This window comes from Anoplopoma fimbria, chromosome 20 (assembly GCF_027596085.1).
Source record: "Anoplopoma fimbria isolate UVic2021 breed Golden Eagle Sablefish chromosome 20, Afim_UVic_2022, whole genome shotgun sequence".
Classification (NCBI taxonomy): Eukaryota; Metazoa; Chordata; class Actinopteri; order Perciformes; family Anoplopomatidae; genus Anoplopoma; species Anoplopoma fimbria.
In genome coordinates, this window is record NC_072468.1 from 21,911,002 (window position 1) to 21,936,736 (window position 25,735).

The 25,735-nt window shown below is 40.9% G+C and overlaps 1 protein-coding gene across 1 annotated transcript; it reads right to left on the reverse strand.

The window, feature by feature from the left end:
- Window positions 1-4,924: 4,924 nt before the first annotated feature.
- si:dkey-199f5.8 (beta-1,4-galactosyltransferase 3) lies at window positions 4,925-23,978 on the reverse strand. Its single transcript, XM_054621797.1, has 7 exons — window positions 23,879-23,978; window positions 13,519-14,905; window positions 10,905-11,140; window positions 9,050-9,237; window positions 8,821-8,943; window positions 8,489-8,593; window positions 4,925-8,318 (listed from the first exon to the last, which is right to left on the reverse strand). Exons 2-7 carry the CDS (start codon window positions 13,790-13,792, stop codon window positions 8,039-8,041), a joined length of 1,206 nt encoding a protein of 401 aa, XP_054477772.1. The 5' UTR covers window positions 13,793-14,905; window positions 23,879-23,978; the 3' UTR covers window positions 4,925-8,038.
- Window positions 23,979-25,735: the final 1,757 nt, after the last annotated feature.

Below are 25,735 nucleotides of genomic sequence, written 5' to 3' on the forward strand. Positions count from 1 at the left end.
GAGTTCAGGGTCAATTCACTTTTGGTATCTTCTTAAGAGAGCATGTTAAAATATATTTCTACTGTGTTAAAGAGTAAAATGAGTTTAAGTTACAGTTTTTTTTGGCAGTTTTTTGGCATAGTTGGCACCTATTGACTTGTTACATGTTAGAAACCTACAGAAATACAGTATGGCAGTTTGAAGGGACGATAAGAGAAATGGCTTTGGTTGCGCATAATGTTCAGCCATGTTAGGAATTTGATTGATAACTCATTTACTTGGCAAGAAAGAGAAATCTGCAGGCACAAACAACAATCTGTGAATGTTTTTCAGCATATTAATGCATAAGACTGTGAACAGTTGGCACCTGTTTTTTTGGCAGTTTTTCTGGCACAGTTGGCACCTATTGACTTGTTACACGTTAGAAACCTACAGAAATACAGTATGGCAGTTTGAAGGGACGATAAGAGAAATGGCTTTGGTTGCGCATAATGTTCAGCCATGTTAGGGATTTGATTGATAGCTCATTTACTTGGCAAGAAAGAAAAATCTGCAGGCACAAACAACAATCTGTGAATTCTTTTCAGCATATTAATGCATAAGACTGTGAACACGGCTCGTACATTGTGTGTATGTTTATGTTTGTAAATAAATTCTGAAACCTCAATTGCAGAGATAGATTTTGTTTCTTTGGGATGCTTTATGTCTGTATTTATTGAAACTTTTTTTTATTAGATTGTCATTACTTTAGCTGTTTTAGTAATAATAAAATCTGAGAAGGTAATGAAAGCCAACATTATAATTGATGGTTGTAAAAAAGTAGTTACTCAATTCATACATACAGGTGTAACTGATTTTCATTAGGTCCAATATTTATAAGCTACATCCAGCTTTCATTGTTCAAGAAAGTCTCCATCCACATTTCAACCCTATTGGCTGAACAATGAAAATATGGTGATATTGCTAAAGGAGTCAATATCTAAAAGATTTGTGGTTTCTTAGCTACCTGGATATTTCAAACTTGTTAAAATATTTCAATTAAACATGGTAAAAAAAATTGGGTCACGAACAAAGAAAGTCTTTGGAGATCCAACCAAAGCACTTTACACTTTAGCCCATTTCTCCTGAACTGCAGGTGTGGGTTTCTGGTTAACACATGCACTGAAAAAAATAATAAATAAGATAAGATAAGATAAGATAATCCTTTATTAGTCCCGCAGCGGGGAAATTTGCAATAAATAAATACAAAGCCGGGGTGGGGGGTAATAATTCTCAGTATTTCCGAGATTGGAATTATAAATTTATGAATAAGAAGCCCACAATTTTGAAATGTTGTTCTCCAAGCAACCCAGCTAAATGTTTTGTCTTTCACCTATAGGTGGGTATGATGCTGACTCACTTGAAATGTTGCACAAATCATCCTTACTGGGCATAATTTTAGGTGTTCTACAAAAAAGTATTGGCTACTATCAGCCACTTTGCATCAATCATCCCTCTGTATATGTATTTTAAAATATATCTAAATTGCTAAAATAACACATACGAACAAATGACACATTTTAAGTATTTTGCTAACCAAAAGCATTGCTTTTCTAAATGGTGTACTGACCTTTTTAAAAACCAGAGGAGCTTGTTTCACAGTCCCTCCCTTTGTTTTTGTGTAACACCGATGCAGTAATGAACTGCATCTGACCCCACCAGCCTCTGGTAATCTGCACATGCAGGGTGCCTTAAAACACTGCTGACTGCCCTGAACTGTACTCACTGTTTCAAATTGGAAAAACTGTATTTTTCATTTTGCATAATCAGAGATTTACAGGCTGTTTTTGTCACAAATTCAAAAGCATCACCTCTCAAGTGTCAGAAGTGTTTTGAGCCCTTTAAGAACTCTCTACATGAGGGTAAGCTTGGTTTTCTCTGTCAACAGCTACAGCTTGCATGGATTTATTTTATTAGCTATCTGTGGATCTGGAGATGTTAATCCTTTAGTCCAGGGGTCTCAAACTCGCGGCCCGCTAGACCATATTTTGTGGCCCCCACCTTAATATGAAAGTTTAATGTTAGTGCGGCCCGCGGGTTTTATATGAATGGCACTTTACAGTGTTGTGTGCGGAGCTGAACGAACCCATCAATCACGGTGGGGTATATGGCTCTCGGGGGCGGGACATCGACCGGGCTTGATGCAAGCAGAGAAACATTCTCAATGAGTGACAGTGACAGCAGCGTTGCCATGGATTGCATTCCTAGTGGACTTAACACAGGAGCTGAACATCCTTAACCTGAAGCTCCAGGGCCCTGGTCAGCTTATCACTGCAGCTTATGAAAATGTGAAAGCCTTCTCCGCTAAACTGAAATTGTGGAAAACTCAGCTTTCTGTAAAATATCTCAGCCATTTCACAACATGCAGGTCTCTCGTGGAGGAGGGCACAGCCTTCAGTGGTGGTGAATATGCCTGTGCTAGTGAAAACCTTCTGCAGGAGTTTGATCAGCGTTTTGCTGACTTCAAGGCACGCTGTGACACTTTCCAGCTGTTTGCTGACCCCTTCTCAGATGATGTGGAGAGTGTCCCAAGTATGTTGCAAATGGAACTTATTGACTTGCAGTGCAACAGCGATCTAAAAGCTAAATTCAGAGAGGCACAGGGAAAAGCAGACATGACTGGACAATTCATGAGAGAATTACTTCCATCCTTCCCTGAGCTGTCAAAAATGTTCAGTCGGGTAATGTGCCTTTTTGGAAGCACGTATCTGTGTGAAAAACTTTTCTTGACTATGAACTTTAATAAATGCAAGTACTTAGTGATGCCCATGTTGAAGCTGTACTCAGAGTTTCTACTGTAACCTTGATCAGGGCAAATGTTGCTCAGCTGTGTGAGCAGAAGCGCTGCCAGGTCTCTGGCAAGAAATAGAATAAAGCACAAATGTATTCAGGGATTGTATGTGTTGGTTCAGTGCAATGTTTCAATAAGTTATTAAAAGCATGGAAATAAAAAAGTAAATTTTCAAAAATATTGCGCTTTCTTGTAGTGCTTGAACGTTGAAGTGGCCCTCCTATGAGACGACAATACCAGCAGTGGCCCCAAGCCAAATTGAGTTTGAGACCCCTGCTTTAGTCTATCTAAACCACAGATTGAGAGGAAGTGGGGTTTGTGGTGTCCTCTGCAGAGCTGTAGAGCAACGATGTCTCTGCTTGAGCTGTTTACAGCTACATACTGGTATTTCTGCAGAACTTCAAGTGTGTTAGGTAGGATGGACAAATGTTCAGAGCATGCTTCTCATTCGGCCTACCATCATCACATGATAATTCATGTTGAAGGACATAAATATGTAGCAGTTACCAGGGTGACCCTACATAGTGATGCAAGGTGTAGACATAACATGATAGCTTTCTACCATTTGCTAATTACAACTAAATACAAAGTCCACCACAGCTCTTATTGATGGGATATCATTAGTTGTGCCGGTTATGTTATCCTATGTGATCTTATGCTCGTTCTTTTTACCTCGGAAGTCGGAAATCAAATCTGGGAATGACATCACACAAATCGTAGAAGTTAGCAATACCAGTTTGCATAACGTGATATTTAGCGTCATAACAACATGCACAATAGCAACATGTCCATAGATAGAAGTTAGACAGTACTGTTTGTAAGGCTTATTTAATGACACAAAAATGAGACAGTGTTAATAAACAGTATATTGCAACAGCCCTCACTCCTTTCGATACACGGACCAGTCATCTTGGACTTTCAGATTGGGGTTGGTGAGGTTCTCCGGAAAGTTCCATGTCAGAAGTTCGACTTCAGTGGGACTTCCAGGTGAAATTTCTGACTACAAATGAAACCAAATTGATTACACTTGACGCGAAGTGGCGCACGGCGCAGCACCGCCACAGTCGTCATTTCACGCCCTGAAAGTCCTGAAATTAGCCCTTGGTGAGTGTTGGTCTTAAAATGAAGTCAGAAAGCCATTGTGCCATTAACCCACAAAAATCTATTCTTATGTCAATTGCGCAGCATTTCCTGTGATTAAGAGGGTTCACACGGTCCGTAACACGTTCACACTGCTAACCTCACACCAATAGTGATAGTTGCATTTTCTCAGATACAGTCAAATGGATGTGGAGGAGGCAAAGGTTCCACTCACTTCTCTTTGAAAAAAAAGTCAATTTGCGCCTGCACAAATCATTCTGAGTGTGTGCAGTGAATTTCATGGCAATTCATCCAAAACCACATGTATTGACATCATGGTGGCGCTAGAGGAAAAGTCAGGGGATTACCAAAGTCATTAGGGCTCATCCTCTGGGGGACATGAATGTCATGGCAGAACGTGTGCCAATCCAGTTATTACATGTGCAGATATTTCACTAGAAGAATGAACACTTTGACCTGCTGGTTGCGCTAGAGGAAAAGTTAAGGGATCGCCAAAGTCATTAGGGCTCATCCTCTGGGGGACATGAATGTCTGAACTATCTGTTTGAATTCACGGCCATGCAGCCAATTGTTGTCAAGATATGCCATTCAAAGAGTAAAAGTCAGGGGATGACCACAGTCTTTAGGTCAGCAGATGTGGAGATATTTCACTGTATAAATGTAAACCTTTAACTGCTGGTGTCTTCAGTTTAATTTACCTCAGGGTGTGGTTTGTAGTCTAAGGAGATGCATGTAAAAAAAAAAAAATGTAGCTGTGTGAAGCAGCTGAAAATGATGTGAGAAAACAGGGTAAGCTGTTCCATACACATTTTTGCCCTCGACATAACTTAAGTTTGAGGCAAAGCACTTTATCTTTGGCAGATGTGTATATTTGACTTTTGTGACTAAAACAAATATTCTTTAAAAAGGCTGCATTTGCTTGGTCCTGTTCTAAACTGATTGTTGGACAATCAAACTCTCGAACTTTTCACACAAACAAATCCTTTTAGGACAAAATTGACAAAACACCAAAAGTCTTTTTGAATAATCAGTTTATTAATGAATTTAAGGCCACTATGGACTGTGCAGAATTCCCAAAAGAGAGCAAAAATAACTCATAAAGTCACAGCGCCCTTGGTTGCTTCAGTACTACCCTGTTATGACTGCTTTCCATTGCTGCTGAGCGTGTACACATCAGAACGGAGTCAAATCAAAAACATAAGAGTAGCTAAAAAAGAAAGGAAAAAAAAAAAACCATCAGGTCAAGTAAATGATGCAGACAGTATTTTGTGACTTCGGGAATAGAAGCTTCCTTTGTACATTTTGCTCAAAATGCCCCTCTCTCGTCTTGAAATGCAACAGCGAGAAGGACTCGGCTCGGCAGATGGAAACTTGCTTTTATCGTCACAATAAGACAGTTTTTCCAGTTCAAAACAAAGACACTTCAGCATGCTTCATAATTTCTCGATGAGCACGGCGATGTATCATCTCCACATTGTGCCTGGTACATTCCCTCACTAATAGGTTTGTTGCCATGCATATTTAGTCTTCATATGAAAAGATGCTATTGTATAAGTGACCGAGTGTTTAAATACTAGTATTGTGTGTGTGTGTGTTGCTAAGGCCATAGGAGTTGAAAATGTGAATTCACATCAAAACGATAATACCAGCATATAGTCATCTATTTATGAAAAAAAATCACAGGCAACCACTCGCAGAGCTTCTCGTCCACTTCAGCAGACAAATATTACAATGACGTGTAGATAAGTTTCACAACAATAAAAAAAAATTAAAAAAAGATTAACTATTCTCATTCCTTCACTAAATTAATTTTTCTCCGGTTTGTACATTTTGGGAAATCTGAATACCTGTTGGTTTAAGATTCTTGCCACACAGAATTGAAATTTGCTACAAATATTGATAGGAAGAGTGGAAATCATTCATAACATATGATGTATACGGTACATACATATACACACACACACACACACACACACACACACACACACACACACACACACACACACACACACACACACACACACACACACACACACACACACACACACTTTTAATTCCATCACCACAGCTTTCCACGCAGTTGTCTTTGGTTTCAGCCTGTTCACCTGCCAGTACTGCCACTCTCACTGGATTAAAGGACTGTTTCCTTTTCTCCTGTTTACAATCAAATCTGTCAAGAGTGGAGAGAAGTGAAGAGTCGACATGCAGAATACGGGCACTATAGTGGAAAAGGAAAATGGCCGATGTCTCCATGTGGTAACTTGTTAAAAGAACTGGCTTTCAGAGTCACATTGTGACAAAGATTGAAGACAAATTTCTTTAGCGTTTGAAACAAAAAGAATAAAAGGAGATCAGAAAAGAGGAAGAAACACAACCGGTTTCCTTATCGACGAGCCTCCTACTAGCACAAGAATATTGCTCAAGGTATCAGAAACATATCACAGTTTTTCAGTTAGATTTCCCACTGTTGGTATTGTTGTCACATCTATGCGTCAGCCTGACAGCGATGCATTTAGACAGTATTTTGTGGGTTTTAAACGATCAAACCGGTCCAAGAGGTCACAAAATTCAGTCGAAACACAAACGACGACGATAAAACCCTTCAATTTAACCGAACATGCAGAATCACAATGTTCTCTTGTGAAAACAGCAAAAAATAAAAATAAAAAAAAAGAACCCGCGAACGCAGAGATCAGTCAAGGTGTTGCTTCGGACTCCAGCTATTGAAGCAACCTTGAGCTTGAAACAGCAGCATTTAGAAATCTCTTTTCCTGGACCTGATGGTGCTGCTCTTTTTTTGTGCAGAGCAAATGCTTTTTCTAGGTCATTTCTCAACGATATGTATAGGACAGGAGATGGGCAAAAAAATAAAAAAGATACATTATGAAGATTGACTGCATATAAAGTGTTATGGGAGGAAGCTCGCACTCTTGAGAGACACATTTACATGAGGAGATGTATATTACACGGCACATAATCAACAGAAAGAAATGTTAAGCAAGAAAGACTCCATTATGATATGAATCTCCAGCTCATCTGAAGGCAGAAAACTGATCACCGTCACCCAGACCTGCTATATATATATTTGATAAAGGCAAATACACAATAACGCGCAAAAAGGAAATTCCATAAAATGGTGTAAATATCAGATATGCAGACATTTGAAAGGCTGAACTGGAAGCGCCAACGCTACGAAGAGGAACTGTACCTTTGGCCTTTGTGTACAGAACTTGAAAACTTTACTCTCATTCACAAATGGCGATCCCAACGTACACGACAAGAGAGAAAAATATATATATTTTTTTGAGTCTGTCTTTTGAGTCTTAAAAACTAACCAGATACACATCAGCATCTCTGTGTAGTAACCCTCTCAAAAAAACGAGACCCTAGATATTTGCAGACAGATAGGATATGTGCACCGTTATGTCAGAAGAAGTCATAGTAATATCAGCCAACCGCCAATCTGTCAAGTTCCTTCTTTCAGTACTCATTGTAGCAGCTTCACACACTCGACTGGACACAATAAACGGTCTCCTTCACTCGTGTTTTCATTGGCGTTGAGGAAGAAAAAAAAAAGAAGAAGAAGAAGAAGTGACTGCTGGAAATTGCAGCTACTGCTCTATTTAACCCAATGTTCTAAATAATGTAAGGTACGAGTGAAAAGACACAAAAAATAAAAATAAAAAAAAGAACAAGCTTCTAAGGCATCACAAGGTTTAACCAGCGACCACAGCGCTGTAGATATATAAACTCATAGAGTCCAACTTTTACCCCCTCACACTCTTCACTGTGGCTCCCTTGGAAGAAGAATATGTTCAGTCCAGGAACCAAGGTGGAGAGCCGTCACCTAGGGGGGGGGTCGAAGAATTCAGGTCAATTGTTCATATATTTTTTTTTTTTTTTTTAGAAATCAGGTGTTTCGTTCACCCAAAATGAGCACCCCACGGTCCACAGGCAGTACGATGTTGATTCTGCGCCAACTAGTTCCTCCACAAACTGATGATGAATCTTAAATTGGGGAGAAAACTAAAAAAAACTCCAGGCGATTGAGAAGAAAAACCCCCCAACCATCCTACAGCATGTGCCAACAGGATTATCCCATTGAAGTTATGCCAGAGTGAAACATGATTAGCTGTCTCTTGGGGAGGACTTCTTCTCTGGTCGGCCCTCTTTGAGTTTGGCAGGGGGTTTGGCTGGGTCTTTTGCTGGGACTGCGGCAGCGTCTTTGACTGCAGCTTTGGCAGGAGGTGGCGGCGGCGGCGGAGGTGGATGTAGACCGAGCTCGGTGCCGATGTTGACGGTGATGTTGGTGTAGAGGGGCATGTACTGCCGCGAGATTGTCTCATATTCAGCTGTGTTCATCCCGTCCATCTTCCAGGTCTGACGCGTCTTGGCCAGCATGTTGAACCTTCACATGGAGGGCAAAGACGGAGCAGTGAATACTAAAGGCTGCGTACCTTTACTTTGTACTGGGACAGTTTAAAGCAGAGCAAATAGCATTGCTTCTGTTGTATCTAGGACCTCTTTTCCCCTTAACCTCAACACATGAAACCAAATGCATCAACTCGTTTCCCGTACCTCTTTGGGTTCACATCGTTGCCTTTGTCCAGCTTGTGTTTAATCATCTTGTAACGGCCGACCTTCACCGACGGACGAGTGATGTACATCCCCCCCAGAGACACTCTGAGTGGACAGGGGACACATGTCAGTCTTTCAAACAGTACAACACAGATGAACCAAAAACATCAATCCTGTATCCATAACAGACTTGAAATGATCTAATCTCATTTCAGAGTTAAGCAAACATTCAAGCAGAGCTGGGAAACTGTGAACTTCGATGTCTGACTGGCTACATAAAGCGTTATTTCCACACTGGAACCCCTCGACTGTCTGGAGTCAACAATTCTCACCTGATTCCAATATCGTCGTCCTCTCCTCCCCAGCCCCAGTAGTTGTTGGGAAAGCCGTTCATCTTGAGGTAGTGCAGTGGCGTCAGAGCTGACACTCCTCCAAAGTACATCTTGTACGGAAGCCTGGAGAGGTTATAGGTATTTTCGATGAATGTGGAACACGGCATGTGCTATATTTGTGAAGAGCGAACCCCTTCAATGGACATTCACAGACAAGAACAGGACATACTTGTAGCCGAACTTGTCCATGGCGATGGCTGCGTGCTTGGGGTTGGAGTCGCAGACGTACGTGTTGCGGTCGTCCTCGGGGATGAGGTCCACATCATGGAAGAAGAGACAGTCCCAGTCCTCCTCCTTCATGGCCTCCCGGAAACCCACATTCATCAGCTTGGCCCTGTTGAAGGTGTAGTTTCCGGCCTGAGGAGTAAACACAGGCACCTAATGTCAGAGCAGGCTGTGTGTGTGTGTGTGTGTGTGTGTGTGTGTGTGTGTGTGTGTGTGTGTGTGTGTGTGTGTGTGTGTGTGTGTGTGTGTGTGTGTGTGTGACTATCATCTCACCTCACACACTGGTCTACAAGTGACATGGAAAAAAAAATCCACTAAATGTCAAATAACCAGCAGGCCTTCTTCAGTTTTAAAAACATCAGGTGGTTTCTGCTCACTTGTGTCAGGAAAGTAGTCAAAGGGTTCAAGTTTATCAGCATTTAGTTTCGAGTTACTGCCAGTAATGTGGAGACAAAAGGGATGAAAACAGAAAACTAAGCCTGCTTTGACAGTGCATCCTAGTTATTCCCAATAAACATTACACAGGATCAGATGTCAAGGTAATGTGTACCAAATCAAAAGTAGGACGTGTAACAAGATCCACTTTCTCAGCAAACTAAGATGAGTAGTGGGAGGTTGCAAGCTCTGGAGGAAAAAATAAAAAAAAAAAAAAGAGAGCTCATACAGCTTGTAAGAAGATCTAAGATTCGTTTAATGAACTGCTTTTTCAAAAGGACGCAAAAGAGAGCTCATACAGAAGATCTGTGTCGGTGCAGCAGTCGAACCCCCTTTGCTAAACGAAACTCACTTTCTGCTGTCTGGTAGAATATTCAGTTATACCTCAATGACCTTTTTTTTTTTTTTATTAATAACAATAATAACTTGTATATCTTGTATATCAATATTGGAAGAACTGAAAAGTCAAACTGGAACACATGACTCACTCTTGCTTCATAGTTTTACTAAGCTAAACAGAAGAAAATAAAATCCCATGATGTAATTTCAACTTTCACCAGTGAATATAAATAGAGACAAACTTAATGTTATATACACACACACATAATCTTAATGTTGTATCATATCTTCCAAGCCTTTATTAGGTGTTTATTCCCCAATAAACAACCTACTAGGCCTATTTTGAAGTACACGCTAGGCACAGATGAGAAAAATCATAAGTAGTCAGATTCAATAATATGACAAAAATATGTGCAATGACAAATCCAGCTCAAGAGGTGTGAGGGATAAAATGCAGAGGAGCAAACATGAACCAATCGCAACAAACAGCTAAGGAGATTAAACCCTCTAAGCCACTTGAGCGTTCTTATCCTCTAACGTGCACATCCAGTGACTGAACACTAGAGGGCACTCTTCATCTAGTCTGAACTGAACTCACACTGCATACAGACCAAAATAACAACTGTTAACATCCATACATTTCTACCAAATGTGGAATCCGTATTTACCAAAGCACCAAGTAAAAGGTTACTTAAATCTCTTATTCATCCGTTGACTCCTCCTTTTGTGTATAGTAATGTATAATATACAGTAGCAGTCAAAAGTTTGGACACACCTTCTCATTCAATGGTTTTTCTTTATTTTTATTTTTTTCTACATTGTAGATTAATATTGAAGACATCCAAACTATGAAGGAACACATATGGAATTATGTGGTAAACAAACAAATGCTCAACAAACCAGAATATGTTTTATATTTTAGATTCTTCAAAGTAGTTGAATGAGAAGGTGTGTCCAAACTTTTGACTGGTACTGTATGTATAATGTAATAATGTATGTATAATATATGGTTGTGTGCGTTTCACCTGGTGAATGACGTAAATTCCATAGTTGAGCTGCTGCCGCTGGAGAAAAGGATGTAGGTAGTATAGCAGGAACTTCAGGTGGTGTTCTCGGTGTCGGTGGGGAATGATGATGGCAGTTCGGTGCTTCGCCTCACAGTCAGGCGGCCTGTAGCGACCGCCGCGCACCACCAGTGGGTTCTTCCTCTGAACCTCCGCAAGAGTGAGTCCTGACGGGAAGCTGACGTGGATCGGCCCACCTGGGAGCAGAAACCAGTGCGGTGATTACCAGCAGGAAAGGAGCTCCCTTTAATGGAGCGAAGGCAAATATTGTGGTTAGAGAATGAGAGGCTATGATTTGAATGGGACACGTGGGTTCAGCTGGATGCGTTTTATAAATGTTCCAGTAAAAGATCTGACGCTTGCTTTTTGTAAAAAAATAAATCAAAAAAAATGAAGTAGCATGGTACATTCGAGTACGCAAAAAAAGTGAATTGTTTCTGTAAGTGCCTGCCGCATGTCGAACTGGAAAATTCCGCCAATAGGAAAACAGTTTTCCTTCTAAGAAAGGATTTTGATGCCTTTCAAATTACATTTTGGATCGTAATCTGCACAGAAACGTCTCAAAAATCTACATCTTACCAACAAGTTCTGAATGATTTTACCTCTACACTGACGATCTGACTACCTAAATTATTCATATAATAATCTGCTTCTGCTCTGCAGTTGTACTGGCTAACTATGATTATTGGTCTATGAGCCTCCTAGCTGACGGTGCTGACTGACTCCTGTTGCAACCACAACAGGATACCAAAACATTTCATAACGGACATTACTGACGACATGCAGGAGAAAATATCGACAACTTCAGTAAATGAAACTTAAGGCGTATTTATTTCTAAGGCCTTTTCTTTTGTCAAAGGGAAGACAAGCAATCTGGGGATCCCACCATTGGGAAAACTATTATTATACTGGTAATTTATACAACAAAAAAACCTTACTTCCTGAAACCAAAATCCTCTAACTGTTAGAGGATTTTGGTTTGAGGAAGTAAGTTTTTTTTTATTTTCATTGGCTCTTTGTCAAACCCATTTCCGTGAACCTTCAGGTGGTTTCTGCTCACTTACGTCAGGAAAGTAATCAAAGGGTTCACGTTTATCAGCATTTAGTTTCGAGTTACTGCCAGTAATGTGGAGACAAAAGGGATGAAAACAGAAAACTAAGCCTGCTTTGACAGTGCATCCTAGTTATTCCCAATAAACATTACACAGGATCAGATGTCAAGGTAATGTGTACCAAATCAAAAGTAGGACGTGTAACAAGATCCACTTTCTCAGTAAACTAAGATGAGTAGTGGGAGGTTGCAAGCTCAGGAGGAAAAAAAAAAAAAGCTTGTAAGAAGATCTAAGATTCGTTTAATGAACTGCTTTTTCAAAAGGACGCAAAAGAGAGCTCATACAGAAGATCTGTGTCGGTGCAGCAGTCAAACCCCCACTTTGCTAAACGAAACTCACTTTCTGCTGTCTGGTAGAATATTCAGTTATACCTCAATGACCTTTTTTTAAATAGGTATTAATACAAAAGGTAGCCAATGCCCTTTGGCTGGGTTATCAGCATATAGTTCAGAATTGCTGGCAAAGTTTTCGCAATACGGAGCCGAGTTTGGCCTTTAAATCATAAGTGACAAAATGCAAATATACTGTACATCCAATAGTAAAACAAAAGAAAACGTTTTAGTTTGTTCAAGCTGCATAACCTGCACTTTATCACAACTATCACTACGTAACCTTTTTTTTGCAGACTGTAAGCTTTATGCAGTCTCAGAGGAAAGGGATGAAAATGTCTCCCTTTCGTTATGGCGTTAAATCCTGAGGCTGAGAAATGTTAAAACACTTTTAACTGGCTGTATCTGTCAGTCTCCATCTGTTATTGTCAGAATATTCACTGAAAACGACAAAAAAGAAAAGACTGGACCGTCTCTCTAGAGAACAGATGAAGAGAACTACAACAAAACACCACAAACCCACAGCTGCTGATCTTGCACAACTCCTCACACACACACACACACACACACACACACACACACACACACACACACACACACACACACACACACACACACACACACACACACACACACACACACACACACACACACACACACACACACACACACACACACACACACACACACACACACACACACACCTAAATGGAAATGTAGAGTGTGACAATAGAATTCTTAACTTCTAATAGCACAGCATAAAAGATGTAGGACAATTTGATTTTAAACAACTTACATAAAAATGCACTTGAAGCAAAAACAAATGCCCCCCCCCCCCTAATGCCGACTGTATACAACACAGCCATTACTATTAAGTGGAGAAGTTCTAGGGATCCTGAACAGAATTCAGCTTCATAAACTATTGATGGGTTTCACTGGCAATGTATTAGCAGGGAGACCCATCAGCTGCTATCAGTCAACTCATAGTCCGAGGGGAAAAGACTTAATGAGAACAACATGTTATTCAGGGGAAATTGCCAAGTTTGTTCATATATCAATGTTGTATTAAGAGAGTGATCTACCTTCAGTATCGGTCTGAATGAGAGAGAGAGAGACGCAGACGAGACCACTCACCTATGAGAGGGGACGTCTTAGGGCAGTAAGGCATTTCGTCTCCATGGCTAGGAGTTTTGGAGAGGCGGGAGAGGTTGGCATATACGTCCGCTCCAGGGACGCCCGCCGCTGTGTGGTTGCGGCCTGACGAAACAGTGGTGTCGGGCTTGCGGAAGATGCGGATGAAGTAGGAGACCCTCTTCTGGTACCCCTCTCGGGACAGCAGTGCCATGACCACCAGCTGGATGCCCAGGAACATGAATAGGTAGCGCCATTTGGACTGGAAACTGATCATGGCGACGGCTCTGCGTTGTCAAAGCAACAAGGGGTGGGGCGAAGGAAGTGCGGAAAAAAAAAAAGTCACTTTGGTCCGGTGCAACCTGACTCTCTGTGATTTGATCCTTGAACTAATTAAGTTCTCCCCAAGCGGAAGCAAAATTCAGAAAAGGGATGTTGGATGCTGGTGTTGTGGCCCCCACACACACACACACACACACACACACACACACACACAAATCACTGTGTACCTTCTCAGGAATATGGCAACACCTATTGAATGTGACTGGTACTTTATGTTAAGTTACATGCAATAATCTGGGGAAAGATGGAGTATGAATATAGAGCAAAAAAAAAAAAAAACAGACAAAAAGTTAAACAAAAAAGGCACTTTTGGTAAGCGGTGATTGAGAGACACCACCAAGGAAAGGAAAAAATAGAAAAATACTCTAAACCAAGAATAAAAGTATTGTCGACTTTTTCTCTTTTTTCACTGCATCCCTCGCTGCAGGCCCCTATGTGGCAAATATCTCCAAAGTTGACAGTTGGTCCAATTTGTGATAGGTGTGGGGTGGTGATGCCAGTCCCACATCATGTACTTTCACCCCCATTGAATTCCATCCGTTGGCCTGTGAAGTTCATTCTCCTCCGGTCAAATAAATGGCAGCGTCAGTGTCTCTCACTCAATTCTCTCCCTCTGGCTCTCTTCCTCCCTTTGTGAGCTTTACGCTGCCTTCCATTCTCCCTCATGTGTTCTCCTGAGGGAGGCCTCTGCAACAACAACAGCCGCCATGACAAAAGGGAGCATGTGCAGCCGTATAGGCCCTATACTTTACAGGAGGATTACACAGCTTCCATCCACTCACTGCCTCACTGGCTGGCTGGAGAGACAGGGGGAGTGGACCATGACCAGCGTGGGAGGAGTGCTCAGAGAGGTTGTGTGCGTGTGTCAGGCTGAGAGGAAAAATAAATAATAATGAAATGGGGGGAGGAGGAGGAGGGAGAGCTTTGATTCCGATTGTTACGATGGTATGATGATGCAATCCGCAGCCCTGAGACACCTCAAGCAGCTCACTGGACCGACAGCCACTGGGCTAACTGGATGGACAGGAACAGGACCAGTCACTCCAGTCTGAAAGACAAAAACACAGAAGAGGAGGAGGCACAGTTACACTGACTGATCCCCTCTGGTTCAAACTGTTGACATCAGCGATTTCGCGCTCAAACAATGAGTGATTGTGTGCGATGCGGGCCCAACAAACGGATTGTGTTTGTTTACGTGGAGACTAAGCGGCACAGTTGGATAGCCTTGATTAAATCAGACCCAGCGTGGGCCCCCGGTGCAGATTCCTCCCCAAAGAGAGGCCTGCTGCCCACAGCGGCTGGCAGACACGGGAAGCCATGAACCGCCGGGCGGATGAAACTTTCTCGCTCGAGAGCCAACAAACCCGATGGCCCCTCTCGCTGCGGGCTGCTGCAATGTGGCGTTTGCCGACCTCGCCGACCTCGCATAACCCCCGCACCCTGCTCTGGTGCCGTCTGCTGCAGTGTGCAACACATCGGCAGTCGCAAATCAATTAGTGCTCGTTAAAGAAGGCAGTCTAAGACCACTAATCCTAATCCCACTGTACGCTACCAGACTGGTGGAGACACAGAGCTCGACTGGAGCAGCTTCCAACCTCACACCTACAAATTTAGAAAAGAAATACACTTCATTCCCAAAAGTCAAGATTTGAATCTGTTGCACCAAATGTAGGTTTTAAACCTTAAAAGAACTGTAATGTTTCCCATTGCACTTTGATTCAACAGCTAATGTTTAAGACATACAGGCCTGTGTCACATCAGGCATGTGGCTTGTTGCTTTGCCAAATGACCCATGTGCACGGTTTTCATGTCAGTTATTTCCTTCTTACTGAGTCATTATGGTGCTGACATCTTCAGCCCTTAGAGCATGTCTTGCTAATTACATAGAGGGAAACAATGGTAGTCTGTCAGTCACACTCTAGAAAAACGGATACAAACAGCATGTAAATGGAGAGAGAAAGAAGAAGAAAAAAAAGAAGAAAAAAAGAGACAGCAAAGACGAAAAAACGACTCGAGTGCTCCGATAAGAGATGGAGAGAGGAGAGTGAGTGCCTGCTCTTTGATAAGTTGCATTATTATGTTGGCATCTAGTTTTTACAGCCAGATCCGCAAAGCAACGTAGTTCTTTAACTGATCATGTGGATTATAAATCGGACTCAATGTTGTCATAACTGAGAGGAAATGGAACTACGATTGTAACACGCAGCCTACTTAAAAAACTACACAGAAAGACTGGTTACGTCTAACAAACTGGTGCTTACTGAACTGTAGTGCTTCTATGCATTGCTGCATTTTGATTTGACAGCCGATAGCGAGGACTCTCAGTTCAAGGATAATAAAAGGCTTTTCCTCTGAGGGGATATGTGGATCAAAACGGAGAGGAAAGCCGCGTGCAGATGATTTCCATCTGCACGCAGACATGTGAGCAGATGGAAGATTGACCCCTCTCACTATGCCTGGCCCCCATAATAAACCCATAGATTATGGAGATGCTTCATAAAGATTTATAACATAAATCCTTAATCCCACAGCAGGGAAATTCAACTCCAGAGAAGAGTCCTGGAAAAAAGTGACTTTGGAACTGGTTCATGTTATTCTATGCTCACTAGGTAAATATAAATGATTAAACATCACGAGTTTTCAACAACAAAACATGGCTGACTAAGCATCATGCATTATGAAAGCCCCCAGAGAGTGAAACAAAACTCGCTGTGACAAAAGGGGGGGAATGATGAGTCTGGTTCGCTCTAGTGCTTCGGGGCCGTATCCTGCTGGACTTGGGAGAACTTGGCAGCAGGCATCTTCTCCAACAAAGCTCAGGCACTGACTTAACACGCATATAAAAGAGATCCAGTGACTAGATTTAGACCATCTCTCTCAGAAGGCCAAAGAGTGGACCCAAGAGAGAAAAGTACAAAGCAAACTAAGGGGAGCTGGAGGGGGGGGGGAAGCCGGAGAGCGGCCAACAGTCTGGTAACACTCGTTTTTTGTTTTGGTCCACATTGTCTCTCCTGCACGAATATCCTGCCTTTTCTACATTTACAATTTAAATAGAGCTTGAGACACTTCATCACACCAAAGCAAGCCTCTTTCTGGTCTTCCTCCCAGCTCCCTGTTTTTTTTATGTCTGTACCTCGTTGTGCAGCGTGTGCTTTAAAGAGTGATTGCGCATAACAGCCGACAAAATGGGACCTTTTCTTTTCTGCCTGTGGGGCATTAATACTGCATATATATATAAATATATATATGGTATGTGCACATGGATGCTTGCACACACATGAGTGAATGCAAGAGGAGCCATGAGGGCTAGCATGTGGGCTGGAACGAAGAGCCAACAAGAAAATGAAAGGGGGTGGGGGTGTACAGTAGAGGAGTTATATTTAGATCATCATCTAGGGACTGCTGTTCAAATCCTAAAGGGACAGCATCACGTTCAAGCAACAGTCATGCATTACCGCGTCGTGGGTTACATCCCAATTGGAAGTTTTCTGAGCAAGACATTCCAGGCACAGCTGGTTCGCATCATACGAGCAGAGCAAAAAGGGACAAGATGTGGCCCATCCGTGCCGGAGTACAATGCCATTCTACTGTTCAAACTGGCTGCAACTGTTATGAAACTAGCATTGCAAGTGTTGCTGCACGAAAGGGGAAACAAGAACTCCTAACTATTGATTTTTCAAAGTCAATAAGAGGCATGAGATAGTGCCTGAAAAGAGGAATGCTCAACACTCGTGCTCCAAATATTTGTACAAAGAAAGTAAAAAGAAATGGAGGATAATAAGCTTGTTACTAAACCTGGACCTAACCTCTTCACCCCGTTGAAGCACATAGGAAGTCTCTGCATAAGAGGAAGAAGCTTACACCTCTGCCTAAGTGTGTCATCAGTTCTATATGTGCCAGTCTAGGGAGGATGAGCGAGAGCTTCTCAGCCTTAAACGTGTGACCTTCCTGTTAAATATGCTAAACCCCTTACTACTGTTGGGGCGGAAAGTCCATCAAATCCCACTTGCTTTTGCACAAGAGATTCACGTTAAGCTTTTATTCAGCGATTCCGCATAAAGCTCCTGCGTGCTAAGAGGACCAGTTATCCGTCTCTCTGAAAAGCATTTATCCAACTACTGGGGTCAACTGGAATAATGTCCAGATCTGTGGCTGCATAGAGCTAGCAGAGGTAGTAGGATCAGCTAGGAACAGAACTGTACCCTGATTGGACTAAACTGCCATTTCATTTGTGTGGAGTATTTCAAAAGTCTGGAAACAGGCAACAGAGCTCAAGCTGTGACTTCAACGATTTAAGGAATAGTTTTATACGAGAAAACTGCTCCAGTAGCTGGTTTTTTTCCACTACTTGTAAACTGCAAGTATGAAACATTTGAATTATATGTCTTGCCTACAGCTGGGGAGACCACATAGAACAGATATCATTAGGGGTGTACACGTTTAAGCATTCACATTGTTGAATCTGACTGATCCGTCTTCTTTCTTGCTCATTGATCCGCCTCTGTTAAGCTTTATATAGAAAAATAGTACGACATTATTGGCCGAGATACACATTACCATCCATTAATTGTTGTCGTTTCAGAATAATGGACAGCGCTGGTTGTTGTGTGTCGGGTGGGTTGCGTGTGTTTGTGTGTGTATAGTTGCGGTGCCGGCGATGTCCGTAGTGCTGACGAAGCAGAGATCGATAGGCGGCGAGACACTGCTAATAATCCTGATTCTATTTCATAGGCTGTAAATAGAAGTTTCGGTCCTAATTAATGTTTCCATCCACCTTCAACATTGTATCAATACACAGAGAGAAGAAAAAGCAGTGAAGCGAAGGGACAGTCAGACGCAAACAGCTGTTATAGGGTCGGCAAACGGCTGTTCTTGCACCAGCTGGTTTTAGAGAATTGTTGATGATTTAAAACTAGTTGTTAGCCTATCCTTTTATTTTGAAATGCGCCAGTTCAACTTTAAAATTGACACTTGAATCAGGCTCCTTAGATTGAACCGTTGTGTGGTTGATTATTCGTCTATAAGGGGCAACATTTGACAGCATTAATGGCAGTGTGCTCTTCTGTTGTTTTATAGTGGTCCCAGTTATATTTATGTACTGAAAAAGCATTGTTTTTTAATGACAATATGATCATAAAAACTGAAATACTAAATATCCTGTACAACTATTGGATTCTACTGGCAAAATACCATCTACAAAAAAAAGGTAGATGTTTTGAAGCAATTAAAAAATAATTTAGAAAAATAATTGCATTTGAAGTACTCTCCTCAAACTGTTTTACAAGAAACTATTTTTTTTTTTTTTTACTTCCTAATTTAAATCAATTGCATTTATCACTAAGTACTTTAGTAGGCTTATTTTGTGGCAGACATGTTCTCAGATGTATCGTTATGTAACTGATATCACGTTCTAAAGATGCCTGTTGGAACTTATGTATTCAATTAAGTGGTAAAAGAGGTGATTAAAATATAAATAAATGAACTATTCTATTTCCTTCCCTTTCAGCGTGGGTCTGGTTCATGCTTTGCTGCAGTCCAGCCAAAAAAGAGACAGCTCTGTTCTTCCTCTTTGGCATTTTTTGGCAGTTGCTTCCACCGGTTCAGTACACTGATTACACAATACAACAAAAAGCTTGTTAGAAAAGGGTGTTTTCCGTTAAAGATATTCAGAGCTTTGCCAAGAGCTGGAGGCGGGACAAAATTAGAGTAAGACAACTGCCTCATAATTCTCAATGCAGGAAAAACCCTGACTTCTTAAGATCTCAATTAACCACACATTTATGTAACATGGACAAGATCTGACCTCATTCTAGGTTGTCAGAGCTATATACACAAACGGGCGATGACAAATTGGTGAAAAACTATTTGAAACTGTAGTCAAAAAAGGTATAGCTGGTCTCTGGCCTTGTTTACACCTGGCATTAGCGTGCATCCTGGGTGATCCGATCACGAGTGCACAGCTGTTGATACCTCTGCTTACACCTGGCATTAGAATGCGTCTCCACATGCTTGTAATCGGATCACTTCCCCACACTTTATGCAAATAAGCATATTTACCCCCTCTGTTTGCAAAGACCACATGTTTTGTTGTTTTTTAGCCGCGGGGAGCAGCAATGCCCTTCTCATGCAACACAGACTCACTCCTATTATATCTCTATGTGCTTTTTTAAACATCTCCGACGTAGTGGACAAAGCCAGCTTACACGATGATACGATTGCTCAAGACGCATGTAAATGCCAAATGTCAACAGGGTCTCTCTTGAAGGGAAAAAAGAACATCAGTAGAAGAATCGAATTATCCATGAACATAGTAAGGAGAGAGCAGGAGAGCAGAGGCAACATGCAAATAGGAGAACATAGGCAGGGTAATGTGACTATGCAAATATGCTTTCCTGATAATCCTGAAAACATATTGTGAAGAATAGAATATTTTTATTTTGGTGTGAAAATGCACCAGATCCATGTTTGTATTAGTGAGAAAAAGGAAAAAAAGATTTCCAGGGCAAACATTACAGATAAACACTGATAAAAAAAACAATCTGTGCCAGGCAGCATTAGTGTGAGTCTTGGGTTATAGTGACTTGTCATCGTGTTTTGCATCCTGTTGGCGTCAGAGCAGAGCTGTGGTACAAAGTCTGGAATGAAAGCACTGATATGCTCCCTCTGGAGATTTAACCTTGTCGTCAGCGTACATGCTCACTAGCAACCGTCAACACTGTGTCACACTCTCCACAACATTGAAAAGACTGATTTGTGGTGTTGAAATGAAAACGTTATCATTAAATGGATAGCTAAAAGGGGGAGAGAGGTAACTCAACTTGCACAGTGAGCATATCAACTTTGTTTCCTTTCACTCTGCAATGAAACAAAGTAATCTTGCTTTAGAAATGAATGATTGCATAGAATTATCATTTCTTTATTATCCAAAAAATGAGATAAGGCTTAGGACGCCAGACTTTATCTCAAGCCCACACGATTAAAATCTGTATGATAGAATTTAAAAGGAGCGCCAATTGGGCTCCAGTTTGGGACATTTACATTTAGAGAAACAGCTGAAAGGCAACGACGTTGACTATATTCAGAAAGCTGAACAACTGGTCAGTGCATTTCCTCAAAACTCATATTGAGGATATGCGACTGTAAGCTAATCAACTGTAGTATTGCAACTGGTTTAAGAACGTGTGTTTAATACTGCACATTGGAGTGAAACTGATCTGGACAGATGTGGTCAGCAGACCGCAAACAGCTCTTACACAACAAGATCCTTTTTTCTTTACTAGGCTGCCAAGACTTTAGGGAAATACTCTTTCCACAAACCAAAATCAGCAGTCTTAAATAGGAAAAACAGACTTACGGTACAAACGGTATATTTGTATACTGTATATGCAAACAGGCCCTTTTTTCTCTCTCAAGCACCAACCAAGCAAGACCAGGCAATGAAATAATGTGCAAACATGCCCTGAGAAAACGAGGTGTCTGCATAACAACACGTGCCAGCATCCTTGTCATGGCAACCCATCCTGAGCCCAGGCCATTCATCGCGGGTGCAGCTGGTACACATCTCTATGGCTGTTCCCTCGAGTCCGACCCTGCTGGGACAAACTGCTGGGGGGGGGAGACATCGTCCTCCTCCTTCCTCCTCACACTTTTTCTTCTCATCATTCTACCTTTGGTTGATCATGCTGTTTCCATAGTGTGGTGCTCACCTCCAGCTAGAACCAATCCAACAGGGATAGCCACTTATCCAGTCACAGTAACTTGCAGTCGGTTGCAAACTAAGCTATGACAACCATGGAGTTAAGGAAACCCCCATGAGGCTAGAAAGCCAACACACAAAACTGGAGCAACAAGTTACACAAGAAAGGAGAGAGTTGACACCACAGTTCTTATAACGCGAAGCCCTTTCAAACTAAATAAAAGTGCACGGTACTGAGACCGACAAGGGCTTTAAGTGATCGCCAACAGTTGCTCTATGGAAAAAAGGGCTGGCAATATGGAGAAACTCAAACATTACAATATTTGTATCCGGTATATTAATATTGATATTACGACAATATCCTAGGGTTGACAAATGGTGCCTTACAAATATTTACACAATGACATTTTTGGTAAATTATATTCAGTCATGTGGATCTAATAATGGAACAGCTGGTAACTTACAGTCTGGTAAGTTAAGAAAAGCACATCACATGACTAATGCAGCCTTTAAATCCAGTAAAAGACAACACTTGTGCTATATTATGATATCCAAAAATCTGAGACAATATCTAGTCTCATATTAGCTTGATTATGGTGATTAATGATTAAAAAAAAAAAGCACTGCTTATTGGCATACCCTGTCACAGGAATAGATTATAAAAAAAACCAACCTCAAAATTGCATTTACCTGCAAAAAGTATGTGCAGAGGGGAAACTTTTATTCTCTGCCAATAATTAGAATTCAGAGACAGTAAATGCCGACATTGATTTGACGTAGTTTGATGCACATAGAGCTAAGGCTCGTTTTAAATTGTTCCAACGTACAGTACCAGTCAAAAGTTTGGACACACCTTCTCATTCAACTACTTTGAAGAATCTAAAATATAAAACATATTCTGGTTTGTTGAGCATTTGTTTGTTTACCACATCATTCCATATGTGTTCCTTCATAGTTTGGATGTCTTCAATATTAATCTACAATGTAGAAAAAAGAAAGAAAGAAAGAAAAACCATTGAATGAGAAGGTGTGTCCAAACTTTTGACTGGTACTGTAATTGCATTTACGTCGAAGCTACTGGTACCAAGTGTATTGTGGTCAGTTACGATCACTAGTCATTGTGTCCATTTGCAATTTATGACAACCAAACTGTGAAAGATTGCATGTGCAATGTGTAACTTTCTGTTGACACAGAAGTGTAAATGCTAACCCCTGCTCCCTTTCCCTCCCTACATGACTCATACCGCACAGCTTCTCCAGTTTTCTTTCTTTTGTTTGTTTTGTTTGCTCCTTTGTGTTCTGTTTGTTTTGTTTGTCTTCGCCCTATGTAAAGCGTCTTTGGGTATCTAGAAAAGTATTATAATTAAATATATAATTATGGCAAAGAGGACTGAGTGTGCAGGGTGACTCATCCTGACCACACAGCGTGCACATCAGGAAGATAAAACGCTAGAGGTCAACAGGTCAAATTGTGAAAGAAGTGAAACTAAGGGCCTTATGTACGACTTCTGCAGTTGTCCTCTCCTTCCTGAAGTATTGACCCTCACATCTGACAGCTTAGAGGGGGAGGGGGCCCTTCTGTTCTGCAGAGAAGGGTAAACATGACATACATAATGGGAAAGAATGATTACTGTTTAACTTTGGAAGTCAAAAAGGAGACACGTAATGGCGTCAATCAGTGACAGTTTCCCCAACACACTGTGGTATCTCCACAGTGAGCAGCTATTAATAAACGGTTAGTTCTTTGCCAGTTGTCAATAAAGTTATTACAAAACGTTTGATGGTGTCGTCATCGTTCCTGTGGCAAGTTAATAAAACTTGTTAAGCATTTTGTTTGCGTAACGTACATTTATTTTGGGGGGGATGACGGTTATGACGGTTATGACGGTTACTGTTGGCTGTGTCAGTTATCTTCCAACGAAAAACGGTCGTGTCTTTCCGTTGGTTCAGAAACCGTTTGAATCGCTTGATAACCGTTGAGCGTGTGTGTGTGTGTGACCGTTGACGTTACTTTTGACGCAAAAAGTCTCCCAACCGCCGTGTGACTGACGTTAATAGTTCATCAGCCACACTTTCACAAGTCGAGGAAACTGTCCCCCCACCCCCACCACCACCCCCGACTCGGCTCGGCTCGGCTCGGCTTCCCCGACGACACAGCTGTGTGCCGGGCGAAGCCGAGCCGACCCGAGTCGAGTCGAGCCGAGCCTAGTCGCTGCGGGTGAACGCAAACTGACGTTGGTTAGCTCCCCAGCTAGCTCGCTAGCCGCACACACACGCTCACAAACGGGCGATAACGGCTACATGTAACGGTTGTTTTCCCCTTACCAGCCGGGCTGCCTTCGTCCCTCGGCGGGTTAGGCAGCTGTTAGCCGTCGATATCCTCCACGATACCCTCCCTCCATGTTGTGTCCGACGGGTTATGAAGTTGACGCTGTGCCCGCTGTGATGTGCGGTAGTACCGATAGCGAATGAGCGGACTCGGCCGTTGTTCCCTCCCCTTCGCTGGGAACCCAAAACTACACCATGTACATACAGAAAGCCCACTTATATTACTATATTAGTATAGTTTAACTATGGTGGTTTTATTTAGTACAACACCCTGGTTTAAGGTGTTTAAGACTATATATTTATACTTCAAAAAACATTTCACATGGGAAAGAAAAGCTGTATAAAAGCTATATATACAAAATAAATGCCTGACAGTCACTGTAAAAACAACTAAGTCATAAAAAATGAAGTTACTAAAAGATTATTCACATTAATTAGATCAATAAATGTGGCATGTGGCATAAATGACTGAATTTAGTGAATTTATTTATACTTCAAAAAACATTTCACTTGGAAAATAAAAGCTGTATAAAAGCTATATATATATAAAACAAATGCCTTTAAAGATGACAGTCACACTGTAAAAACAACCAAGAGTCATAAAAATGAAGTTCTGGGAGATTATTCACATTAATTAGATCAATAAATGTGGCAAAAATGACTGAATTTAGTTTGACTGAATTTAGTGAATTTATTTATATTTCAAAAAACATTTCACTTGGGGAAAGAAATGCTGTACAAAGGCTATATATACAAAAACAAATGCCTTTAAAGATAACAGTCACACTGTAAAAACAACCAAGAGTCATAAAAATGAAGTTCTGAGAGATTATTCACATTAATTAGATCAATAAATGTGGCAAAAATGACTGAATTTAGTTTGACTGAATGACTGAATTTAGTGAATTTATTTATACTTCAAAAAACATTTCACTTGGGAAATAAAAGCTGTATAAAAGCTATATATATAAAACAAATGCCTTTAAAGATGACAGTCACACTGTAAAAACAACCAAGAGTCATGAAAACGAAGTTACTAACAGTAAAAGGAGATTATTCACATTAATTAGATCAATAAATGTGGCAAAAATGACTGAATTTAGTGAATTTATTTATATTTCAAAAAACATTTCACATGGGAAAATAAAAGCTGTACAAAGGCTATATATACAAAATAAATGCCTTTAAAGATATCAGTCACACTGTAAAAACAACCAAGAGTCATAAAAATGAAGTTCTGGGAGATTATTCACATTAATTAGATCAATAAATGTGGCAAAAATGACTGAATTTAGTGAATTTATTTATATTTCAAAAAACATTTCACTTGGGGGAAAAAATGCTGTACAAAGGCTATATATACAAAACAAATGCCTTTAAAGATGACAGTCACACTGTAAAAACAACCAAGAGTCATGAAAATGAAGTTACTAACAGTAAAAGGAGATTATTCACATTAATTAGATCAATAAATGTGGCAAAAATGACTGAATTTAGTTTGACTGAATGACTGAATTTAGTGAATTTATTTATATTTCAAAAAACATTTCACTTGGGAAACAAAAATGCTGTACAAAGGCTATATATACAAAACAAATGCCTTTAAATTTAACAGTCACACTGTAAAAACAACCAAGAGTCATAAAAAATGAAGTTACTAAAAGATTATTCACAATGTCAATACATTCATAAACTTGAGACTGAAGTGGAAAAAATGACTGAATTTAGTTTGGACGTGTTGGCTGTGAGGTCTTTGGTGAAGACCTGATGTAACCTGAGACTTTAAAGCCAGAACATGATCAGTTTTGACCTGGTAAAAATCCTTAAGAAATGAAAAATGAGACCAGGCAGGCT